The 25890-nt window shown below is 39.1% G+C and overlaps 1 protein-coding gene across 1 annotated transcript in view; it reads left to right on the top strand.

Annotated features, from left to right (window-relative positions):
* Window positions 1-25890, top strand: part of COL4A1 (collagen type IV alpha 1 chain) — a 120536-nt gene that overhangs the window by 89330 nt on the left and 5316 nt on the right. The window contains exons 27-50 of the mRNA XM_032100569.1: window positions 25-117; window positions 216-320; window positions 1804-1901; window positions 2204-2354; window positions 2680-2793; window positions 3196-3363; window positions 3917-4006; window positions 4588-4740; window positions 7504-7602; window positions 7694-7783; window positions 8653-8792; window positions 9660-9786; window positions 9891-9971; window positions 10720-10818; window positions 11331-11381; window positions 13257-13442; window positions 14094-14227; window positions 17796-17868; window positions 18572-18643; window positions 19986-20114; window positions 21536-21634; window positions 21781-21993; window positions 22713-22890; window positions 25718-25832. Of these exons, the coding sequence (XP_031956460.1) occupies window positions 25-117; window positions 216-320; window positions 1804-1901; window positions 2204-2354; window positions 2680-2793; window positions 3196-3363; window positions 3917-4006; window positions 4588-4740; window positions 7504-7602; window positions 7694-7783; window positions 8653-8792; window positions 9660-9786; window positions 9891-9971; window positions 10720-10818; window positions 11331-11381; window positions 13257-13442; window positions 14094-14227; window positions 17796-17868; window positions 18572-18643; window positions 19986-20114; window positions 21536-21634; window positions 21781-21993; window positions 22713-22890; window positions 25718-25832 (2858 nt within the window). The remainder of the gene's footprint in view (window positions 1-24; window positions 118-215; window positions 321-1803; window positions 1902-2203; window positions 2355-2679; window positions 2794-3195; window positions 3364-3916; window positions 4007-4587; window positions 4741-7503; window positions 7603-7693; window positions 7784-8652; window positions 8793-9659; window positions 9787-9890; window positions 9972-10719; window positions 10819-11330; window positions 11382-13256; window positions 13443-14093; window positions 14228-17795; window positions 17869-18571; window positions 18644-19985; window positions 20115-21535; window positions 21635-21780; window positions 21994-22712; window positions 22891-25717; window positions 25833-25890) is intronic.

A 25890-nucleotide genomic window follows, 5' to 3' on the forward strand; every position in this document is an offset into this window, starting at 1 on the left:
TCTAATATAACTTTACATTTACAGGAGCAAAGGGTGAAGCAGGACGAACTATATCTCTCCCTGGACCTCCTGGGGCAGATGGCCTTCCTGGGCCACCTGGTTTCCCTGGACCCCAAGGTACAGCAGTTTGTTAATCTTTGGCTGATTATTAAAATGGTTCTGTTCCCCGGAAGTTAGCCTTTGTGTTAACATTTGTCTTGTTTTCATTTGCGAAGGTGACAAAGGGAATCCTGGGCTTCCAGGTAGACCTGGCCTACCAGGAGAAAAAGGTGCTGTCGGGCAGCCAGGTATAGGGTTCCCTGGACCTCCCGGTCCCAAAGGTAAGATAAAGCTATCCATCTAACAGAGCTGGTGTAACTGTAGTGTGGATGGAGGCCTGCACTGTCATCCAGCCATAGCTGCATGGGATTTGGGAGGTGCAGCTGAGGAAGCTCCCTTGCAAAGGTCAACCAGCACCACAGTGAGCATTCTTTCGATGCACACTTGCTTTGTGTAGTGCAGTGGTGCAGCTACAGACAATGTCACAGCTACTGCCAGAATAGAAAGTGATACAGTACAGCATCTTACATTGCAGCAACTGAAGTTGCTGAGATGAGATGACCCTTCTGGGAGATCAAAAACACTGTGTGTAATTGGTCAAAATAATATGCTGATGTAACTACAACTGTTTTGGGCCAGAGCTTACAGCTTTGCTGGGTCCCAGACAGCTGAGAGTGGTTTGGTTAGAACTCCAGCTTACTCAACATAAGAGTAGTCTTACCTCCATGACCTTACCTCCATGTAAGGGTATGCAAGTAGCTTAGAGGGAGACTAAATGTTCATATTATAGTTTTAGATTTTTTGAGGATGTGCTGCTGCTCATTCAGAGCTAGATGACTGAACTTTCAGCAGCCACCTCAATCACCAAAATTCTTGTGTGTCTTCATTATTATTTCTTATGATTCCACACACCAATGAACTGGGAGGGTCAGAAATTTAATAAGGAGAAAGGGCATATTTTTCTCTGTAACCATGTCTGGTTCCTCTGAGACTGCATTGGGACCTGAACAGAAAAGGCCCATTGTATCTGGAAAAGAATTGCTGTTTGTACTTCGATGCCAGAAGAAAGGAATGACACATTAAATATATTTCTTTAAAGGACCCTTCCATGAACTCAGCTCTGCCCAATGACATTCTGGGTCTTAGCCTAAAAGTTGGATTTCTGCCTGCTTCGTCTGAATTTGTTGTGCGTGTGCTGGTGTGGAGTGAGTGCAATCTTTGTTGAAGTTGTTCTGGGTTTGCAGAATGTTGTAGGTATTCCTTCCTGCATTCCCAAGGTGCAGTTCATGGGCTAGGTGTGGGATAGAAACCTTCTGTATGCAACCCACAGTGGGACATGTAGAACGTGTCACAAGGTCTGTATTGCACAGAAGGTATTGATTCACAGACTGTGCATCCCTCAGTCTGATGTCCCACACATTAAGTTGCATTTTTCTGAAGAAGACTTTGGGAACCCAGTTTTGAAGGCTGTTTCTCACAAGGGAGATGGGAGATGAACCCACACGGCTATTTATTTAAGAGGAGACACTCAGCATTTATTTCTTCTGAGTGGTTGTTTCTCATCAGAAGCCAACTGCCACACAAACATCAGCATTTGAATCTTTATTGGGACATTTGAGTACTGGCATCCCTAGGAGTTTGACTACACAGATCTTTTTTAACACATCCCTGTGAATAGTTCAGTTAGAGGCCTGAAGAAACAGCAGAGGTCACTTTCAGAGAGAGACAGTAATGATGTGAGAAATGTTTTGTTTTGTTTTATAGGTTTCCAAGGTCAGCCTGGCTCACCTGGTCTGCCAGGAACTCCAGGAACCCCTGGTCTGGATGGTTTGCCAGGAGTTCCAGGTTTACAAGGCCAAAAGGTAGATGTCAGCTGCTGGTAGTGTTATCTGTGACTCCCCATGTTAACAGGAACATGTGCAAAGAAAAATGCATGAAAAGTTGGCCAAATTCTCTTTCATTTTATGTTTCCCACTCTGCACACAAGGGGACAGAATAGATGGATAAATACTTGACATTAACACTAAAGGGCTTACAAGTCTCTCCTGAAGTCATGTATAGAGGTCTATACATTAGCCCTATACTGCATGATTTAAATAAATTTAGCAAATTATGTACTGGTTTTGATGTGTTGATTCCTAATCTATTGTGTTTCTTTGGCTAGGGTGAACCTGGTGTAGGTCTCCCTGGCCCTAAGGGATTGCCAGGACCCCCTGGCCCAGCTGGCATCCCTGGAGAAAAGGGAAATCCAGGACTGCCTGGCTTACGTGGCGAGCAAGGCTTTCCGGGCATACCTGGACAGCAAGGATTCAGAGGTAACATCACTGGAAAAATACACTTTTGTGTTTGTATTTCTTTTTAAAGTCACTCTCCAGTAGATGCAGCAAAAAGTCTATTCATCACTGAAATATCCTACTGATATCTCAGGGAACTGCCCCTTTTCCTTCTCATTTTTTCCTACCACCCACCAGTAGCAAATGTTAGCAGCAAAGAGCAGCCCTTCCTCCAAGCCCAGGCTTGGAGGTGTTGGAGGCTGAATGAGGTCCTGTTGGCCACGTGCTTCCAGAACACCTTGTCTTGCATCTTCAGCAAGCAAGCATCAGAGAATGCTTGGTCTATATTTCTCTTGTCTCCCTGCAGGTGATCCCGGTCTCCCAGGTCTCCAAGGCTTGCAGGGCCCTCCAGGCGCACCGGGGCTGGGCCCTCCAGGATTGCCAGGACCTGCTGGGCAGCCAGGACCCCAGGGACCACCAGGTGAGAGGAGAATACTCCCATGATGGTGCTTAGGAGCAGAATTTTGACATAAGTGGATAACAGTGGTAAAAGTGTTGCTTGAGACCTTTCTGCATTATGAGGTTGGTGGGGGTGAATGGGGGGACATGCTAGTGGGCCTCCTCCATCTGGTCCAGAATGCAGGGTGGGCCTCTTAAGAGGATGCTGGTGTTTGGATTGGTCTCCTTGGGTCATTGGTGGGTAATAGATACAGGTTCAAAGCCTCTCCTAGGAAATAAGGACTGGTTCTGCTGTCTGCCTTTGGGTCTTCATCCTCCATGCCATGTAATTTGTGAATCACAGGTGGACATGATTAGGTATGCTTATTGATGATGTTCCTTGTTCTTTGTTAAGGACTAATCCTGTATCTTCTGTTTTTCCTAGGGTTTCCTGGCATAAAAGGAGAAAGGGGCTTCCCTGGTGTCCCAGGTCTAGATATGCCAGGACCGAAAGGGGAAAAAGGCAGCCAGGGCCAGCCAGGAGTCCCGGGCTCTGTGGGGTTACCTGGCCTGCCAGGTCCACAGGGGGCTGTTGGACTGAAAGGATCAGCAGGTAAACACCCTGCCCCTTAGAAACTAGCATCTTTGACAACTGTTGTATTAAGTTGTGGTAGCATACTCTTACATTCATTTAGGAATTGATCCATCAGAGAGCCCAAGCTTGGGAAAACACATGGACTGAAATCAGTAAAGCAGCTCTGTGCACGTGTAACTGAACTGCTGCTGAAGTCCTGGCATGGATCAAATCCAGCAGTTTGAAGGAACTGCCTTTCTCCTGTAATAATGAAAGGAGATTATTCTGCACAGTTTTAGTTACAGAGTATGGTTTTAATAATGCCTTTGTTAATGACAGCATTGTTTGCTGTAATAGGAAGTTTTAAGAATTTGTCAAAAACCCGTTACAAACTGTTTTTCTCTAGTTTTCATAATGCTGTTTTTACTGTTGTTTTTTCTATTGGGCTGTTTTTGTTTAATCATCTTCTTTGTCCCATTTTTCCTTAAGTAATGCAATTCCTAATATGATAGGCAGTAAATAATTCTGTTTCTTGTACTTCTTTACACTTCCTGCTTAATTTTTTTCATTCACTCTTCTCCTTTGGCTTCAGGACCCAAAGGAGAAATGGGAGTTATGGGAGCTCCTGGATTGCCAGGAATTCCTGGACCAGCTGGAGATCGAGGGTTACCTGGTGAAAAAGGTAAGAGAGTGATTTTCTCAAAATAAAAATTGTAAAACCCACCTTTTTCCCAACAGAAGTTGGGAAATAACCAAATATAAAGATTATACTTGACCTAAGGAATAGTTTATGTCAGGTAACTTCTCTCTGAGTTAGAAACACTGTACCAGGCCATATCCTAGGAACTGTCGTGTTTGGGCTTCAAGGCATGATTTTTGATCCATTCTTCAACAACATAAGAGTTTGCTAGGTGTGGGGCTGCTATAGGTATTACTCCAAGAATAATACAATATTTGAAATTATTAAAAGCCAGCAGGAAGGTCTTAATTAAGAGCCTCAGATAATGCTCTGTGTTACTGCCAAACTCCTGTCCTTATTGTTTCCAGAGTCTAAAATTAATGGCTGTGAAGTGGAAAAATATGTCAACTTTTTGACAGAGCTATTGTGAAGTATAAAAAAAACCACTTCATAGGAGCTGTTCCAGAACATGGTATTTGGTGCTAAAAATCTGAATAAATAGCCAGTTTAATTTGTTGTTGTCTACTAAATATTTTTGCAAAGTTTTATATGCCCCTGTAACATTCAGTGCTGTTTCTTTATAGGTAGCCAAGGTTTCAAAGGTGTAATTGGACCACAGGGTGATCCTGGTGTTAAGGGAGATAAAGGTGAAGCTGGTCTCCCAGGAAAACCTGGAACAATAGACAACATGGACATGGTTAGCCTCAAAGGCCAGAAGGGAGATCAAGGAGAAAAAGGTAACTTTAGTTTCTGACTGTGAGTAAGTGTAATTAACACTCATATACTACCAAACAGCAGTACTTTGAATTCAGTTTTGTGTTAGTTTTAGGCAAAGTTTTTAAAATAAGATTAAAGAATTTCACACAGCAAATGTAGATATTTTCCTAGTGTTTTTCAACTCTATAGAAACAAAGATTAATCACAGAGCAATAGGGTTTTGGTTGAATAGAAGAGGTTCAATTTGTCCTTTTTTAATTGATTTTACCTCTTTAATCAGAAGACTCTCTGAAAAGAAGTTTTAGAAGTAAGAATAGAGCTTTCCAGAAGGGAAAAGCTGTCTTTCATGTAAAACATGTAGTTGTGGCCATGAAGATCAACTGATAGTGTAAGAAAAAAAGTGAGCAGCCTTTTTTGACATGTGTTTCTTTGTGACCTGAAGAAAATTCAGAAAAGAAATGCATTTATGCCACTGATACCAAGAGATCAACTTATATAAATTTATAAACATCTGATAGTATGCAGGAGAAAGGCAATCAGTTTTCTGTTTAGAAACTTCATGGCTATAGATTTGTTAGCTTTTTTAGATCATGCATTCTTCTTGGATTTTTATTCTTATTGCTAGTTGATAAATTAGTTGTTAGAAATAATTTTCTCTCCTTCATTTCTTTTAAAAGAAAAAATTGTGTATATTCTGCATATTTTTAATATGTTCTTTAATATGTTCTTCTTATCATAATTTACTTTTTATTAAAAAAACCGTAAGTGTTTTTAATAAATAGTAACCTTTTTTAGTTCAAATAGTGTAGAAGTGTGGAGCTTAGAAGGGAGCTACTGAGATCATGTAGTCTTTCATTTTTTTCTCAACCAAATCCGTCAGGCTTTAATAATATATCATGTTTTCTGAAACAATTACTGTTCTTTTTACACTTTCTGATTTCTTCCCAATTTGGCTCATCCTTGTTAGAGTGCACATTGCTGAAACAAGCAAAGTACTTCAGCTCAGGTCAGGCTAGAATAAAATTTCCCTTTCTTGAAACAACAGCTGACTGAGTTTGTGATTAGCTGTAATTCTTAGTCCCTTAGCTCTGGACTACTGCCTGTGTAATAATTTTTCATTTTGTATGCATCTTTTTGACTTCTCCTTATCACACATATGGTGTACCACACTTTTGATTTTCACTGTGATGAGTTTCAAGCTTTACTTGAACTCTTCAAAATCCTTCTGTAGTCTAATCCTGTCCTCTTTTTGAGCCTTTCCTTTTGGGTGACATCTGTACATTTCATCAGTGTATTCCAGGGCAGACTCCTCTCCAGTTTGACAGTGAATCACTAATAACTATACTATGTTGTATTTGAACTGTGGAAACAGGAGAGTATCCCAGTCTTAGCTACCTCTTTTCTCCATGTCCTGGCTAATTGTTAGAAGGAGATCTGGGCTCACGTGTTCTGATTGGGTCTCAGAGAAACCTGGGCATGTGGGTAAGTAGTGCCTTGCAGCTTGGGCAGCCAGGGACTGCAGGGGAGGGCATGAGCAAGTATGGAGTACATCTACCCTTCAGCTGAGATGCAGCTTCTGAAAGTACTTTTAATGAAGCTCCCAGCCTATAAAGATTTCATCTAGATTGTTTCTTCTCATTTGTTTCTGATCTTGTGGTTTGTAAAGTCTTAAAACCACATAGGTTGTGGTTTTCACTATTTCCTTATCTACTACTGGCATGTAGGATGATTAATTTTATTTTATTTCTAGAAATCTAAATTAGGCACACTGGTTACATGCAAATAAAGAAACCTTTGCTGAGAAATTCAAATGGTTAATTTCTTTGGTTTCTAATTTACTAATCTCTCCAGCGCTAATAATGCATGCTTGCAAACTTCTATGCTCTACTTTTTCCTGACCACATACAGTCTAAAGATTGGCCTGGCTCACACAGTCTGGAAGAGTAGGTTCCAAACAGATTCCAGCCTGCAACTTTCTGCTCTTATCTCATCCTCTTCAACCCTATTACCAGCAGAGAAAAATAACTTAGTTAGTTATACTCCATAACTTTGCTGATCTTTTGGCTGCCTTCATTCCTCTAGACATGAATATCGCAGTAATGTTTTTAAAAGCTTCTGAAATACAAACTGTGCAGAGAAGACACAGAATTTTTGTCATATTCTCAGTGATGCCTAACGCAAAAGTTTGGGTTTGGACATCTTGAGATGTTTTTAATAAAAGCTGCTTACTTAAAAACCTTCAGTGAGTTGTCTTCAGTAACCTGTTGTCCTGAAGCTCTGTGCAACACTGACAGAATTGTTTATGACCAAAAAGCATGGACATAAAGTTGGAGAAGAGGCACAGTACAGAGTAAGAGATCAAGCCTTGTGAAGGTGCTTAAAGATTGAATGGAACAGAGAAAGCATCCAATTTCTGGCTGCTTACTAGTTGCCCACATGTGCCTTTTTAGTTAGCTGAACAGTCGAATAAGAAGTTTCTGTTAACACCTGATTTTGTCTGCCATTTCTCAAATAACTCATTAATGTAACTCAAACACACATCAATTCCAATTTCTTTTATAGATATAAATTACAGATACACTTGCTTTGTAATTTGCACAGACACCCATAAAATTGTGATAGTTTTTAGCTTTTCCTTGGTTTAATGATTGGAGAGTTGTGTTTTACTCATCCATTTCCTTGTTCAGCAGAGTGATCAAAAATTAACCAGAAGGATTATTATATGTAATTACAGTAAACTGTGATAAAACTGATCTCACTATGTTTGTCTTTTTGGTGTCCAGGGGACCATGGAGCAACAGGAGAAAAAGGGCTACGTGGGGATTATGGAGAACCAGGAATTCCAGGGAGGGATGGTGAACCTGGTACTCCAGGACAACCAGGTATGTCTGAAGCTAACAGCAGACAGACTGTTTGTCAGGTATTTTAAACTGTATTAATGCATGGGACTCCTAATTTCTCTGTTGTCCATAGGACCAAAAGGTGATCAGGGCCCCCCAGGATACCCAGGGGATCCAGGAGTTCCAGGACAAAAAGGATCAGTTGGTGAAATGGGTTTGCCAGGTACTGATTGCTAGGAATTTCTTCTTATTTTTTCCTCAAGTTAATATAGATCATTTTGAAGGACCGGTATGGATTATTTGTGGGTGTAGATCTGCTAAACAGATCTACAATTGCACAATTGCTAAACGATTGCACTATTTGCAGCAACCGAATGTAAGGCTTTTGGGACATTGCTTTTCAATCCTATTGTGATATACAAATAATAGGATGGTTTCCTAAGTTTCTAGGTTCAAAGTGCAAATAGCTGGATGGTTAGGTTTTCTGTATTTGTTTCAGGCAGGCAGTTTTTTGAGTGGCACCTGTTTGTATGTCTCTGATAGTCTGTGAACTGCATTAAGCTTCTTGTGTATTTTCCCTCTTTTAAAAGGTTTGGTGAGTTGCTGTGTACTCCATCTCAATTATGAACTGTAGGGGTCTGGGAATAGTAGTGTTGTGGAAAGGACTGGTAAAGAATAAAATGGAGAAGAACCTGTAACTCAACATGGAAACTGTCTCCATTGGGATGTCCTTGTGTCTAGCATATTTAGGAAATCAAACATGAAAGTCTGAAATGGTAAATGAGGACAGAAAAAATATGCTGCAGAAGAGTCACTTTGTCACTGTAGTACTATTAGAAATTATTCAAATAAAATTTTATTCAGTTCATATCTTTAACAAGATCTCTGTTTACTCTGAATCCAAGATTATGACCATCTCTTATGAGTAGAGTTTATCATGCCACAAAAAGTCTCATTTAGAGAGTGAATCTCAAAAGATAGTTTACTTACTTTTATAGCTCTGAATAGCTAAGGCAGTGGTGAAAAATCATTGTCAACACTGCTAGGGTACCACTGGTTCTGATGCACCCATTTTTCCCTTTCCCTTACTAGGAACACCTGGAGAAAAGGGTCTTCCTGGAGTACCAGGTTCACCAGGCACACCAGGGTTCCCTGGGCAAAAAGGTGAAAAAGGAGACAAAGGAGCACCAGGTTTTCCTGGAATCGGCTTTCCAGGGTCTCCTGGTGAGAAGGTATTTATACCCTTAAGGATTTGGTTATCTCTGCCAAATGCTTGAAAAGATGCTGTTGGCCTCTAAGCTGTTTTGTTGTATTTTCTATTATGCTAATATAACTGCCTTATGAGAAACTTGAAAGGTGTTCATATGCACAGGTTTAGATGCATTCTGTTTGATGGAACCAGTATCTCCAGTGTTCTTATTACATCTGTTCAGAAGAGACTAATTCACAGTGCTAGAAATGTAGAGAAGGGGAAGAACTTTTAAAAATACTGAGTCAATAATGTGAAAAGGGCATTTTGCAAACAGTGCAAATAATCACACTGAAATAATGTTACTGTACTTTTATGAAGATACTAGACAGTGCTCAGATACTACTGAAAAGTGAACTGTATTAATACTGTCTGTAAAGTTTAATTTAATCTCTTAATAGCATCTAATGGGATTCTCATTTGTTTCATATTCCTTTTCCTAGCTGTACAATGACAGTTATGAATTTATAAGTAAAAGTGGTAAAAATAATACTTGCTAATCTGGTAGCAAACTTACTGAGGACTCAAAAAAAGACTTTTTCTAAGGTAATGAAGTGTAATAAGTAAGTTAAGAGGCTACTTTTGAAAAGACTTTGTATAACCATCCTAAAAATGCGTAGAAAACTTCTCATTTTCATATGTAGGTATTAAGCAATTGCTAGCTTAGTTAAAAACTCTGCTAGTGGATTTTAACACCAAATTTAATCCTAAATTACTTTGTTTAGGAGTGGAAAAACAATGGAATTCTTTAAAAGTTAGATATAAATACGAGGGGTAACATATACCACTGCATACAGAAAAAACTGTTTCTGAATTAATGTGTGGATTTTATGTGTGCTGCTTCTTCTAGGGAGAACCAGGAAGAACGGGTAGTCCAGGTTTATCTGGAGATAAGGGTGAAAAGGGTAGTGCAGGAATTCCTGGAATGCCGGGTGCCCCAGGTCCCAAAGGATCCCCTGGCATGGCAGGATTTCCAGGCAAGTGTTTAAGCTTTTATAAAACAGAAACTGCAGTGAAAAATCGAAGGTAAAATGATATCAAATATCCCACATGGAAACACATGTCTTCTTCCTTTCTTTAGGAAGCCCCGGCCGCCATGGAGAGAAGGGTGAAAAAGGACTCCCAGGCTTAAGTGGGATTCCAGGTTTAAAAGGAGAACCAGGTAAAAAAAAAATACAAACCACCAAATGACACTTAAAATAATGTTGATCTTCAGGCAGTGGCTAAAACAAAATCTGTTGCATTCTACATTAATTTTGGCTCAGATATTTCATAGTGCATTTGTTCATTTCATAAGAAAAAGACATTGCTGTTTCCCAGGTAAACTGGGAACTCCCCCACTGAGTCAGTGTAGTGGGGACTAATAATTCTTTTGCACTGTTTGAGGAATAGGTTTTACCACCTTCCACAAGACTGGTTGCTTTTACAGCCATTACTTCTGTTGTTTCTGAGTTAATTTAAAAAGTGTTCAGCTGTTTTTTATCCCCAAACCTGAATCACCACATGAGCATCATTACACAGATGTTAAAGAAGAAATAGAGTATGGAGGAGAGTAAGTCCATTGCTGTTATGAATATAACAACATTTTTGATTTTGGAGTCCTCTGTTCTCAGTTTTTTGGCTGCAGGACACATCATCTTACAGGACAATGGACTGTGCTGTTCACAAGTCTTTGCTGGAGTTCCTGCATTCTAAACTCACTGAGATTCATGATAATTAGCTGTGTCAAAATCTTTAATACTTGGGCTCTGTCTCAGACTGGTTTAATTCAGAAGTAAACTCAGCGAAAAGTCACACTGAAATCATCATGCAATATCTGCTTGGTCTCTGTGGGAGCAAAAGAAAAAGTAAAGCTTTTCTTGAGAGGAAAAAAAGTCATAGTTAAAATGAAAATGTCAATGATTTTTCAGGTGAACCTGGTCTTCCGGGTCCTGCTGGTGCCATTGGTCAGAAGGGTGAACCAGGTTATGATGGGATTCCAGGTGCAGCTGGTGCAAAGGGTGAACAAGGTACTGTGACTGTCATCTTCAGCTCCTGTGGTATGAAAATGCACAGACACAGGCCACACAAGAGTAGCTGGTAGAGGTGTGTACTGGCTTTGAGTCCTCTGGATGAAACCTTAGAAAATAAAGTCAGTATTGGTGTCTTACTATCATCCAGCATTGTAAAGCTGATCATTTAGATGAGCAACTGTGTTTAATCAATGTAATCTCAAAAGAATTTCTTTCACAAAAGCTGGTAATACTTTAAAGAATTGTGTTTTGGAATTAACTTCAGCCTGCAACTTAGCTGTGAAATAGTGGAGCAGCCTTGCCTTCTCTTAGGGGTAGGGTTTTCAGTCATACAGGACCCATTGTGCTAAGTACAATACCAGTACATAACAAAAACAGCCTCTGCCCCGAAGAACTTTTGCATAAGCCATTTATTTGGAGTTTGTATTTGCGTAATAGAGTTTTATTCATTACAGGTTAAATGTAAGTACTTTCCCAGCTTCTAATTTTTTGCTGTCTCTGTACTGCAGGTCTTCCAGGTAGAGGACTTCCAGGGTTTCCTGGTGCAAAGGGAGATAAAGGTGAAACACTTACACAATTTTAAACCTCCTTCCCAACACACAATAACTGTAATTCTGTAATGCAGACATACTTTCTACTTAATTCTTTTACATCCTGTGCCTTCTCAGAGCAGGCAGAAGCTCTGAGAGGTTCAAATACTAATTTCTGTTACAGTGGCAACATCTTGGAGTTAGATATACCCTAAAATAGGTAATTATTCATAGTGTGGAATTTACTGACTGCAAGCTGTGCTGTGATGAGGTAATATAAATAATTGTATTTGTGTGCTGTGCTTTTGACTCCCAAGTATCTCTGTTTTCCTACTAATTTTGCAAGAATCAAAATTTAGTGAGGTTCTGTGCACCAGGCAGCTATAGGTAGTAGTTTTGTGGCCAGGATACTGCAGTAATTATTTTTGCCTGAATCTGTTTTGCAGCCCTGATGTATTAATTGCTAAAATAGTTATTTTCTATAGCTCAGTAGAGCATGTCTAAGCTATGCACAGGAGCGTGGTGCAGAGATGCAAAAGATAGCAGAGTCCTTGTGAGATCTCACTGAAAATTTTTATTACCTGGGCTCAGGACTTCATAGCTTGGGTACAGCCACATGACTATGAAAATTCAAGTCCCCTTATGTTCTTTGAAAAGTGTGTCCCTACACTGTGCTGTGAGAATGGTTTGATTGGCTCGAGTCAGTGCTTGTTCAAGGTGTCTGTAATGCACCATGCTCCACTTTATGAAATACGTATAATAAGTCCTAGACACCAGGCTGCAATAGATACAGTAGTGAAGAAATGACCAACTGCTGTTGATAAAGGAACTTGTGTATAATTGAGGAATTTTCTATTTTAACCATCTGGAAAACACAATTCAACTAGTCCATCCACAAAATTAATGTGACATGGCAGGTTTTGAAGAACTTGCGTAGCTTTAAATATCAATGCCCTACCTCACTCATTCATTCTATCAATACAGGACACTTGTCTGGACAATCTGAAGTGATAAACCAGGATTTCAGTATATCTTTTATTTAGCATCTTAGACTAATTAACAGTCATTAACTGCTGCGAATGCCCTAATGTTAGAGAACTTAATAAATTAAACAAATTTTCTAATCATAGGTCAGTAGGCATGTAGAGTGCTAGATTATGAGAACACTTCTCTCACCTTTCCCATCTCTCATTTTGTCAATCTAGCTCATTTAAAAATATCTGGGTCTAGACTAAATCTGTGGTCTACTTGCATAATTTCTGTTCTAAATGCATTGTAGTTCCAAAGAAACAAGTTCAGGACTTAAAAACCTTGTTCTGCTCAGGCAGAGAGCCAGGGATAGTGTTCTCTATAAATGTTTCTCTTAGTATTGTACTTATACCAGTTACTCTATATTCTTTTGCTCAATCCAAAATTAGATTGAATTGCAATTGTTAACTATTTGTACAAGCCTGAAAGTAAGTACAGTGGGTCTAAATCTAGATATTAATAAAAAAATATTCAATTTTTCTCCAGGAGCAAGTTCTTTTGTGCTTAGTCAAGCACAACATCCATTACTTGACTATGACAATAATAATGGCTGTGGAATAAGGGTTTGGGGGCTTTATAGTCTTAGTGTAAGGGGTGATAGAGGGATGCTGGATGTTAATCTATTTTAAGACTGACTAAAAATAGCCCAGTGATAAGATAAGAAAAGGTATGTCAGTCAAACTACTTTCCTCGTATTTTATATCATCATGTGAAGAATAATACAGTTTTCCTGAAGTTTTGCATTTAGAAATGTGTAAAGTTAAGGTCAGTGTTTTCAAAAAGAATAAAGCTTACTATGAGTGGATAACAAGGCAGAAGGTTTCAGTGATTGTGATCCTCTCTCTAATCATGTTCTGTGGTCGTTTCAAATCTTAGGTGCAAAAGGCGAAGTGGGTTTTCCAGGATCCCCAGGAAGTCCAGGGATCCCAGGCCTGAAAGGGGAACCAGGATATGCAGGTCCACCAGGCCCTAAGGGGAACCAAGGTCTTCCTGGACTACCAGGAAGTGCAATTGAAGGCCCTAAAGGAGACAGAGGACCCCAAGGCCAACCTGGTCTTCCAGGTAATTCTTTGTCTTTAGTGTTAGTGTATTGCTGTTCATCGAGGCTCACCTGATTGATTAATAATACAATCAATATTGCGTATCTTTGCTTATCCTCCTCTCACAGGTCAGAGAAAAGCCTTGTTCATAGGCAGTTTTGGCATTATGTTCTAGAACAGGCTGATTTTATGTCCTCAGGCAGTTGGCTTTGTCCAGAAATCTTTCTAATGTTGAGAAGGTTGCCTCCCATTTCCATGTTTCCCTATGGACTTTATTTACTGTTTTGAGGCATCTGGGGCTGTATGTTCCTATGTCCTGGAGTGTTAATGTATTTAAAAATGGCCCAGCATGGCCTTTCCATGGCAGTGGCCCTGTGCTAGAGGCTAAGGAGGAGAGTGGAGCGGAGCTACAAAATATCTTTAGCATGTTTCTGCCTGGGGATGTACTATCTGCTTGTTCTGCACATTTGGAAAACTCCCTCTATTTTCAATCAGCCACAGGCTGAAAGATGATTGGATGAGGAGTCTCCCTTCAACAGATTGTTCTACTTATTTTCTTGAAATATTACAACAATTATTTTTGTTCTGTCTATCTGTAGACCCTGCTTGTCCTCCATCAGGTACTGCTGTAAACCAATTTTGCTACTAAATACTCTTTTCTTCTGGTATTTAGGTTTACCAGGTCCAATAGGGCCACCAGGACCTCCAGGTCTGAAAGGGGCCAAAGGAGAGCAAGGGAGCAGTGGCTGGCCAGGGTCTCCTGGGGGTCCGGGAATGAAAGGTGATCCGGGTTTCCAAGGAGTGCCAGTAAGTTACTTTCAGTACACTCCAGATTTGCTGAAAGCTAGTTCTTGTAATTAATTGATATATTAATCATAGAATTTCTTGTTCAAAATAATGATATTTTATGCTCAAAATGCCTTTGGACTCACTGCTGATGATGTAAAGTCAGTTTGAAAGCATTTCAGTGCTCTCCTTGGAAAGGCTGCCCCAGTGAGCTAATGAACTTATTAGAAATTTACAGATAGTGAGTGGTAACATACAACACCCAAAGTATAATTTACAGTGTTTTAACAGTACGGGATGGCTGAAGCACAGCCATAAATCCCGCAAATGCATTAGTAGTTAATTTTAAAGGTTGCATACTTCACGATAAATTGCCTTCTGAAAATACCTGAACTGTTTGCTTTTGTTATGAAAGCTCTCAAATAAAGTGCAGTTTCAGTACTGTCAGTCATGAAATATAGCTGCTGATTTAGAAATACAAACAGGCAATACTATTAATACATTTTTGTCATATATTATTCATTTTCCCTGGCCCAAAATAGTCTCTTTTCGGTATACTAGCGAGAATGAAGTTGAATAGGATAGTCACCCACAACAGTTGGTCTTCTGTATTCTTTCTCTCAAAGTGTATGCCTTTTTCCACCCTGAAAAATATGCTCTATTTTTTAGCTTTTCATTTCTTATTTCCTTCTACACTGGGAATGGAGGTTGTCTAGCCCAGAGTAGAAGGAGGGTCAGAGGGGATCTTATCACTCTCTACAACTCCCTGATGGGTGTCAGTCTCTTCTCCCAAGTAACAGGTAACAGGACAAGAAGAAATGGTCTCATGTTATGTCAGGGAAGCTTTAGATTGGATATTAGAAAAAAATTCTTCGCTGAAAGGGTGGTCAGGCATTGGAACAAGCTTCCCAGGGAACTGATGGAGTCATCATCCCTGGAAGTGTTCAAAAAATGTGTGGATATAATACTTGAGGTGTTTGGTTTAGCGGTGAACATGGTGCTGCTGGTTTAATGGCTGGACTTGATCTTAGAGGTATTTCCCAATCTTAATGATTCTATTAAAAAAACCCAACCAATAATTACAATAAAAATATTTATGGAAAAAAGAATAATTCCTAGTCTACAAAAGGAAGAAAGACTCAGGAATAAGGTTCTGATATGAAATGCAGGGCTTTAAAGGTACACTTTATTCTTGATAATGCAAAGATCTAGTGCATCTTTTTCTGCATCCAGGAATGTCTCTTCACAGAGACATTAAGGATTTGCTTCTGTGTTCATACCTTTTTGTATTTGATACCATACCGTACCATACCGTACCAGCTTTGAAGGTAGTAAATTCCAACATAACACTCCAGTATATTTTCCCTAGTTTAAGAATTTGCAGTACTTCTGCAGAGAGCTAAATTTCTATACCCCAGGAGATTGTAAAGCTTTTCACTGGTTGTTATACAAGTCCGAGACTGTTTGCTGAGGAAGAATGGGAAATGCCAAAGGATTTTGATTCCATGCCTTCAATCAGAGAAAATGTTTCACTCTCCTTGAGCACAATTCATAGTGGCAGGTTGTTAACTCAGTGTGAAATGCTGCAGTGAGAGTGATGTTAAATATTAAGCTTCTTCTGGTGATACGTACTAAGATGACTTTCTAATGTCTTCGTCCTCCCAGTGTGACAGGCTCCTGCCCCGATTATGGCTCAATTGCTCATACAGGTCTCCAGGTACATGGATACCTGTATCAGAAGGGAGATTTTGTTGCAACATGAGTGACACAGGCCAGAATAGTGAATACAGAGACCAGACTGCGAAATACAAATCCCATGTTTTTTTTCCTGTTCATTTTAGTGTTGAAATGCAAGAAGAAACATTTTCCTGAAATAGTTTTGTTCTGTTTGGAACAGATCCAAAAAAGGTGTTGTTTACCAAGCTATATCTGATGAGAAAAAAATGTTTAAGAAATGCATACTGTTGTGGAAAAAGTATTTTGATGGAAAGCTTCCAATAAACTCCTCTTATAAATCCATTTTATAATTATAACCTAAAAAAATATATTTAAAATGTCCATCTTTGAATGTGATTGACTTGTAACTGCCTTCTGAATGAAAGTTGGCCCTCCTGTTGTGGACTTCAGAAGTTCACATATTACGATACAAAGAGGCAGCCATTTCTTTAAACAATCCTTCATACTGTGATTATGTGACTGAAGGAAACCAGAGAATCTTACTTCATTCATGCCTCCCTTAGCACTCTTGAGAGTAGCATTTCTTTTGTTTGACTTTGGAGTCTTTGGAAATTTCACTGTGGACATCCATTTTTGAACTAGTCATCTCTTCTCCCTTTAAAATCAGTGGAAAGAATTAGACATTTGTAGTGAGCTGTTCTTCTCACCTTAATATAAACATCTAATTTGCACTGAATGAAAAATCACTCCTTGTGTGCTTATTCTATTGCTTTTCAAATATGATGACTCCTACTGGTATTATTTTTCACTGGATATTCCATTCACATCTCCAGCTGGTTGGTAGGTTACTTAGCAAAGGGATTTTGTTTCTTTCCTCCACCTGTGTTCCACATTTTATTACATAGTGAACTGTCACTGTCATACCAATTCAACCAGGGAGAAACTCTAAACTATACTTACAGGCTTTCTGCAGACGATCTGCAGCAGACAAAAGAAGAAAAGGAAATTGGTGGCCATTTGAATGACTATTTACAGAGTCTTTTGAAATAGGGGCTTGGTTTTCCTTGAAGTGAGGCTACAGTGAACTTGTTACCATTAATTTGAGGGGAACAGTTTAGAATGGTGAAGGCAGAAGGAGGAGTTCCCATTGTGTTTGAAGTGTTTTAAGTCCTTGAGTGTTTTAGCCCTGTTGAAAAGTAAAAATCTTCAGAGGATTATAAATTGTTGAGCATATTTAATTTCATCCCATGTGTGATGTAGAAGTTTTCAAGTCTGCTGTGGTCTAGAATTACCCCAGTGAATTATCTAACTAGCAACCTCCTGCTGGGACTGCACGGAAATTAGTATGTGCTGAGACTTGTGCTTGCTGATGTTTTTCATAATAATATGGTCAATGGTTGAGAACCTTTTTACTGGCTGCACTGCTACTACGACCTTATTTTGATCTGGTATCTTTGTGAGGCAAAAAATAGTTAAGAAAGAACAAAATGTCACTCTTGTTCCTGTAGGAGAAGCTTCTCATCTACTCAAGGGAGAGAATGACCATTTCTTAAACTTAATGGCTATCTCATATTATATTTTTTTCCATAGGTTTTCAATAATACACAGCCTATTTGAGAGTTATATCATAATATACATATATTTATATGTATAAATATACATATATTTATATGTATATATAGTTATATCATAATATAACTATATAATATATATTTATATTTAATATTTATATTATTAGATTATATTATAATAATATATTTATATTATTGTATTATATTATTGTATTATATTATTATTTATATTATTATATTTATATATAATATAAATATATTATATATGCATATATTTATATGTATATATAGTTATATCATAATATATAGGATAACTATACTTCACATTTTCTTTTATGCAGGGTACTCCTGGTTTGCCAGGAGATATTGGTCCAAAGGGTGATCTTGGACCTCCAGGAGTTCCAGGTATTCCAGGTGAGGAGAAAACTTACCATACTCCTGAAAAGTATGCAAAAATGTCTCTTTCATATCCTTTCTCTCTCAAAAGAGATGCTCAAAGAATGTTGATTCTATGTTACAAATAACTGAACAGGACACTGAAAGCTTCATCAAAAAGCATACAAGAGCATTGAGATTTTTCTCAAGGTTTTTTGCCTTTTGCCTGTTCTTGCTTTGCAAATATTAAATGTGCACTTCCTTTAATAGATGGATGTAAAATTGATTGTTAGATAGTACCAGTCAAGAATCTTGAAGATTTTCTTGAGAATTGAAGAGGCAAATGTTATAACTATATGTGAGGAAATGGGCTCTGTGTGTCTCCCCTGTTGATGATATTCCTGCTACCATCACTATCATGTACATGAAAACACCATGTGTATAAAAAATACAGTTATTAATAGAAAAAACATAATGCTTTTAATCTAGAGAATTATATTATTAAAGTAAGAGAACTTTGAAGAGAAGTAAGAGAAAAAATAAGAGAAATTTATTTTCAGTCATCATTTCTTTGGTGACTTAGTGCTGCTGTTTGTATCATGTTCCTGCAAACAGTTAAAAAGTACTTGTGCAAATTAAGTCACGTAAGTCAGGATCATGGGGTCATACATGATTATTCCACACATATCCTTCCAAATCAAGAAATTACAGAGTTTTCATCAAATATTTCCTTTGACTTCAGGTCCAAAAGGAACTCCTGGCTTCCCAGGCCTTAAGGGTGAGCGAGGTGACCAAGGTCTTCCTGGATCTAAAGGTATAATGTGAAGCTTTGCCTTTTTTTTTCCCCAGACGTTTTTGGTAAAATGGTTATTTGTGATTAATTTGTAGTTATTTGTGACTAATCAATGGATAACTACATCACCCTTTTGTTCTGTGTAAAAATGCAGAATATGAAACCAGGTATCATGTAGCAGCATCTGAATGGTCAGTTAGCATCACAGAATGGTTTGGGTTTGAAGGGACCTTAAAAATAATCTAGTTTTAACCTGCCTACCATGGGCAGGGACATCTTTCTCTAGACCAGCGCCCCATCCAAGCTGGCTTTGAATGCTTCCAGGGACAGAGCTTCTGTAGCTTCTCTGGGTAACCTCTGTTCCAGTGCCTCAATGCTCTCACAGTAAAAAACTATCCTCAAGTCCAACCTAAATTTACACTCTTTCTGTAAACACTTCTTTCTTTCACACTGTTGCCCCTTGTCCTTTCGCTCCAGACCTTGGTAAAAAATCTCTCTCAGTCCTTCTTATATATTTATATATATATATATATATATATAGCCTTTTTATATATTGAAAGGCTGCAGTGAGGTCTTCCCTGGGCCTTCTCTTCTCCAGGCTGAACAAGCCCAACTCTCTCAGCCTGTCTTCATAGAAGACCTGTTCTACCCCTCTGATCATTTTCATGGCCCTCCTCTGGACCTGCTCTAACCAGTATATGTCCTTCTTGTACAGGGGACCCAGAGCTGCATGTAATAGTCCAGGTGGGGTTTCATGAGAACAGAGCAGAGGGGGAGAATTACTGGCCACGCTTCTTTTCCTGTAGCCCAGTATTGGCTTTCTGGGCTGCGAGCAGACGTTGCCCATTTTTCATCTACTTGTGTTTCCCAAGTCCTTCTCTGCAGGGCTGCTTTCAATCCATTCATCCCCCAGTCTGTACTGCTATTGTGGATTGCTCTGAAACATGTGTAAGAGCTTGCACTTGGCCTTGCTGAACTTCATGAGGTTCCCATTGGCCCACTTGTCACACATGTCAAGGTCCCTCTGGATGGCATCCCTTCCCTTCAGCATATTGGCTACACCACTCAGCTTGGGGCCATTTGCAAACTTGCTGAGGAAACTCCATGCAGCCTAAGGTCTGGACAGCTATTTCAGTCCATGAGCGGTCTGTCTGGCTGGAGATATCAACACAGACAGGCTTCTGTTTGGGAAGCTTTGCAGTTTAATTCACGTGTAAAGTCTAGGACACATTGATACCTTGTGACTATCTGTGAGAGGCTCTAGTCTCTGCCTGCATAAATGGCAATACAAGGTAACGTTTTTTTGCCTTTTTTTGTTGTGCAGTACTAAATATGTGCTGATTTTCTCTGTTGATTTCCACAGGTTTACAAGGCCCACCAGGCCCACCAGGTCCTTTTCAGCTTGTTAAAGGAGATCCTGGCTTACCTGGCCCTGTAGGACCAGTTGGTCTCAAGGGATTCCCAGGACTTCCAGGTCCCAAAGGACAGCAAGGTGAGAGTTTCTAATTTGTCAGTAAAAAACCATTTTAAGTAATGTAAAAATAGACCAAAGGTAGGCTAGATACTGCAAAATTTTTGGTATGATATTATCCAGTTTTTGTAAGCCACTTAAATTGTGTCAGTGATGAGGAAGGGAGTCCTTTTTGAAGCTCATCCAAAACAGATGCCTTCCAGGTGATTTTTTGTAGGCTCTCACTTTGCAGTCATCACATCAGTATCTGAGATCAGCAGTAAGCAGAATGACTTGCAACACTCTGCTCATCCTTTCCCCAAAATGTATTTGTTAGGGTATCTTCTGTCATTAGTCTTGAATCCAAACTTAATTCTTGTGTGTCTCTGGGAGAAGACAAGCATGAGGAAAAACACTTGGTTCTGGAGTGAAAAGTGCTTCCTGAGGAAGCTTGTTCCATGGTCCTAGATTTCTTCTTTTAGTCCAGATATTGAAATTTTTATAAAGAGTAGATGAACTGCAAAAATGAAGCACATTGGAAAATATAAGGGAATGGAGCAAAGGGTAGGACAAATGAAATGCTGGCACAAGGACACATGTCCTTCAGAATGATGGGACATGGAGAGTGGGAGCTCAGGAGTGTTAAGATTCTAAGGAAAATCTTTTTTCCTGAATGATTTTTGTTAAGTTGATGGGGAATTACAGTATAATATAATGAATATCCTCTTGCTAGTTGATACAGTAGATATGTAGGTTTTCTCTTGAAGGTGGGAATACAACTCTGCAACTGCTGTCCTTTAAGAAAGAGCTATGAAATAGTTTCAGTGATTGAACACAGCATGGGTTTGCTTGTACAGGACCTATCGCTCTTCGCTAATAGTCAATTCAGCACATAAACACAATATTGCTTTTTGAGTGATCAGGAAAAGGAAAGCTGTGAGCATCTAAAGCTTCTGATGAGTCACAGAGATGTTGCAATGATGCTGATGGTATTAACTTCCTTTTCCTGAAGTCAGATTTGCTGAGTTTATGTAGGATTCATAGCATCCCTAAAAATCGATAAAGGAAGACATAAAATATGTCGGAAAACTTGTTTGGGAAGAAGCTAAGAGGATACCCATTTTCCCACTGTTCATGACCCTACTTTTTTATGGTCTGTTTTTGATTGAGTTATATGATAAACAGAGAGAGAAGGGATTGCTGCCTTTCCTTTTCATAGTCCAGGCAAATACTAGTTATTTTAGGTGCATGCTCTCTCCTTACTTCTCTGTTCTTCTCTACTATATAGTCACTTTGCCTGCATATAACCCTCATATGCGCTCTAGATACGGAACTGTATGCACTGAATCTGCATGAGGTTGGTTTATGCTGAGGCATACCTGTTCTGTACTGTATTAAAAGCCAAAAAGCCAGAACTAACATGAAATAATATCCAGTAATAATTATTGCTTGTTTTTCAACAGGAGTGACAGGACCTTCAGGTGTACCTGGACCACCTGGTAGTCCAGGGTTTGATGGTCAACCTGGGCAGAAAGGGGAAATTGGTCCTTACGGTCCCCCAGGTAAGTCCATGTGTTCTTCAAAGACTTAATTCCTTCATGGAAAAATAACATGGTATTAGGTGTGAATGTATTTAATTTCACTTCTTTAGTTGTGTAGGGAGAGTACTGCTGTCTGCAGAAATAAAAGGAGCCTCTCTGTATTGCAGGGCCCAGAGGATTCCCTGGTCCACCTGGTCCTGATGGCTTGCCCGGGGCTATGGGCCCACCAGGGGCACCATCTGTTGCTCATGGCTTCCTTGTTACCAGACACAGTCAAACCATTGAAGAACCGTCGTGTCCATTTGGAACAAGGCTGATTTACCACGGCTACTCCTTGCTCTATGTACAAGGCAATGAAAGAGCACATGGCCAAGATCTGGGTAAGTAGAGACCAAATTAGAATTCAGTTAGAATTCATTCAAACCAAATGTATTGAGCAAATCTGTGTAATTGCTCTGGCCCAGACCTAGACATCCCAGAATGAGGGAAGATGTTGCAGTGAATACAACACCTAGTTACTGAGATGGCTCGTGGGGTTTGGACAGTCTGATGGAACTGGGTTTGCTCAGCCTTAGCAGATGTTTATGGGGAGGCCTTTATTGCAGTCTGCAGCTGTCTACAGGGAGGGTGGAGAGAATGGAGTCCCTTCTCGGAGAGTCTCAGTGACAGAAGAAGCAGTGGACACAAGTATGAGATGCATTTCAGTGAAACATAAGTGAAAGCTTTTTTATCATGTGGATGGTCAACCATTGGAACAGAACCCCAGAGAAGTGGTTGAATTTCTTGTCTTTGGAGATCCTCAAAAGTCAACTAAATCTGGACTCACGCAACCAGGTCTAACTGGCAGTAGGATAGATGACCTCTAGAGGTCTATTCCAACCTAATGTATTCCGTAATTCTACAGGCTGGAGTGGGCTACTCCTTGCCTTGTCCTGTTCCTTCCTGGTGAAGCTAAGGGAAGTCACTTCCTCTGAGAGTACTGGGCCCTCCAGAGCAAGTGTTCTTTGCCTTTTTGGCTGCTCCTGGAAATAACTGTTAGGCAGTTGGCAGTGGTTTAACAAAACTGTGTTAAGAAATAACCTTTCACTTAACATTTCAGGCACAGCAGGAAGCTGTCTTCGTAAATTTAGTACCATGCCTTTCTTATTCTGCAATATCAACAATGTCTGTAATTTTGCATCAAGGAATGACTACTCCTACTGGCTGTCTACTCCTGAACCCATGCCAATGAATATGGCTCCTATCACTGGTGATAATATCAGACCATTCATCAGCAGGTATGGTTTCAGTTCTGCTGTATTTATAAAGTGAAAAAGCCTGTGGAAAGAGTGTAGGGTTCTTTAATTTTCTGGACAAGGCTTTTAATCTGTATATTTTTATTTCCTGCCTTTAAATTTAAAGTTTGAATTCTTTTGATGAAATGTTTCAAAGTGTTCATGTTTTCAGTTTAGATTTTGATCAAAAATAAATCCATTTTGGGGGAAACGCAAACAACTAGAGTAGTCTATTTTGAGTATAACTGAAATGAAAAGATTTACTTTGAAATGTTGTCTTACAAAAGCTATGATGTACTTTGAAGGAGAAAAAGTTTTGCATTTTTTCACAATTCTTGTCCAAAACACTTCTGTTTTTTGACTAGCCATAGCTAGAAGCTTTTTAGGGCTCAGTTTCCTTTTGTTTGAAAATGGTAACATTTTTATCATAGAGTAGACTGCCAGGCTTCTTCCATTGTTTTAGACATTCTGCTTGAATACAACCATTATTGTCTAAATTAAAAGAAACAATTGCAAAATCAATCATCTACTTTTTAATAATTCCAGATTCCCAGCTAGCATAAAGAATGGTGCTTCTATCGGAGACATAATTGTTCTGCATCAATACATGTTGAACTTTTGGTTCATTTTAAATTTTAGGGCCACTAGAAAAACTCTTCTGGTATAATATGTACAGTGCTGAAGGCAGAGTTGTGAGGAAAAGTGTGGAAAACTGCCCCACCGTTAGGTATGAATCTAACAAGGGAATCTTCGACTTACAGCTTAAGTAATAATCATTAGATACAGACATTACTGTCCTTTGTGTCATTGCTTCTAATCTGTATCAGCTCTTGCTGATGCCTCTTCCAGCCATATTTAGTGAATGGGAGTGGAGATTGCTGGTAATGATTTCTCAGGTACATCCAAGAGAAAGGACAATCCAAATCATCAGTAGGTTGTAGTCTGGGCATCTGGGATCTTCGAAAAGATGTATGGCTCTACTGCAAAACATTTGCTATTTGTTTTGCATAGTGGAATCCATCTTGTGCCTGCAGTTGTACTCTGTATTCTTACTTTTTGGTTTAGTGCCAAAGAAGTTGATATGTCTTAAAAATGAATGGGCAGATTGAGGACAAGATTCTCAAGAGAGACTATGTTGGTCTTACATTTTTGGTTGTTCATTGCATGTGAATGGAAGGGGCTTGACTTTCAGAAAAATTCAAATTACCAACTTCTGAAATGCATATTCCTTTTATGCCATCCCATACCATGCACCCAAAATAGCCTTTAACAGTCATGTTTGAAACTCTTGCCAAAGGAGGTACTAACCAACACTTTGCCTTATCTCATGCCTACGGAGTAGCTTTTGCACCATAAAAACGCGTAAGTGTGTATATGTATGTACATATGTGTGTGTGTGCATGTATGCTTATGTGTTTTTCTCCTTTTAGTTATAGCAACCAGTGAGATAGTTGTAAATTCTAATTTTAGAAAACTAGGAAAGAGTCTGAAAGACTCTTCTTTCAGTTTATTTTATTAGTTTATGCTTTTTAACCAACAGTTTTCCCTGTCCAAAAGTTGAAAATGTGTAGAAGTGTCATTTGCTGCCTTGAGTCATAGGACTTCTTTTCAAGTAAGGCCTTCCACTGAAATACCAGAAATCTCTTGAAGCAAAGCAGAGCTCCAAGAATAGATGCAGCTTTACATTCCTTCTTTTAACTTACTCTTTCATTGATGTGTTTCTTAAAATAACTCTCTTGGTTCTGCACTAAGGATGAAGGCAGTAGGTATGAAAGCAGTCTTCACAAGGCAGAAATAGAATGCTTTCATTCTGAATTCCTTTGCTTCTCTGCATTTTCCAGAATCCAACTTAATCCATTTGCACTTGATTCTTTTCCCTGCTCTGATAACAGGAATCAGACTGTTTAGTTTTGAATCATTTTCATCATTGCTAACTGCAGCAGCCAGTTGAGGAGTTGTACAAGAAAAAATGGATTATATCTACCAAATTCCTTATTACCAGCCCCCATATTAAAATTCCAGCCCAGCTCATGGATTTTTTACAATTCTCCTGTGAAGGCATGATTGGTCATTGGATTATTCAGTAACCTAGCTGTTCTGAGATGCAAGGAATTTATCTAAAGTAAAAGAACTGGTGCTGCATGCCTTTCTGAAGAATTGCTTTGAAGTTTATTGTTCAAGTTACTTTGCTAGAAATCTCTTACTGCAGATACAGAGCACAAATGTAAATAGCAAAAACTTTCAAGGAAAATGCATGGGAAAGAGTCTGCATTAGATTAGATTAGCAGTGATTGCCTTTGTAAGGCATTTGCCAGAGAGATGGCTTTTTCTCTGGAAGTCAGAGCTAAGTTTAGGATGATGAATTGCTGTTACTTGTTTCTGATCACAGTAGACCACTTTTAAGTGATACTTGCTGAGTTGCAGTGTTTGGCTATTTGCCTCCCATGTTCATGACACTGAGCACTTTTAGAAACTACAGTACAAATGGGACTAGAAAAAGACAAATACATGTAAATCTTCAGATAAGAGGTCTCTTACTCTCTTCTAATAGGAAAGCTAATAGGAATAAGACTTAACAGTTGAATTGTCTCTAAGTAAGGGAGAAATCAGAAGTTTAATTTCAGAAAAGAAATTAGATATTAAAAGAAATTAGATATTAACAAAAAAGAAAAACCCATTGGCTGTTTTTCTAAATGAAACATGGTGATTTTCCTTTGGTTTTGAAGTGACAACATTTTCTCTTGTAAGATTCCATAAAGAAAGTAACTTCTGAATAAAGAAGTATTAATCCTTAAGTGCACAGAGCTCATTCATGTCTTGGTCTTTCTAGATGCTCTGTGTGTGAAGCTCCTGCTATGGTAATAGCTGTTCACAGTCAAACAATTCAAATACCACCCTGTCCTGAAGGCTGGAGTTCACTTTGGATTGGTTATTCCTTTGTCATGGTAAGTGCACTGAGATGTACTCTGAGCTGAGGAAAGCATTTGCTTCAGGGTTTTGATC

The sequence above is a fragment of the Corvus moneduloides genome, chromosome 2 (genome assembly GCF_009650955.1).
Source record: "Corvus moneduloides isolate bCorMon1 chromosome 2, bCorMon1.pri, whole genome shotgun sequence".
Taxonomy (NCBI): domain Eukaryota; kingdom Metazoa; phylum Chordata; class Aves; order Passeriformes; family Corvidae; genus Corvus; species Corvus moneduloides.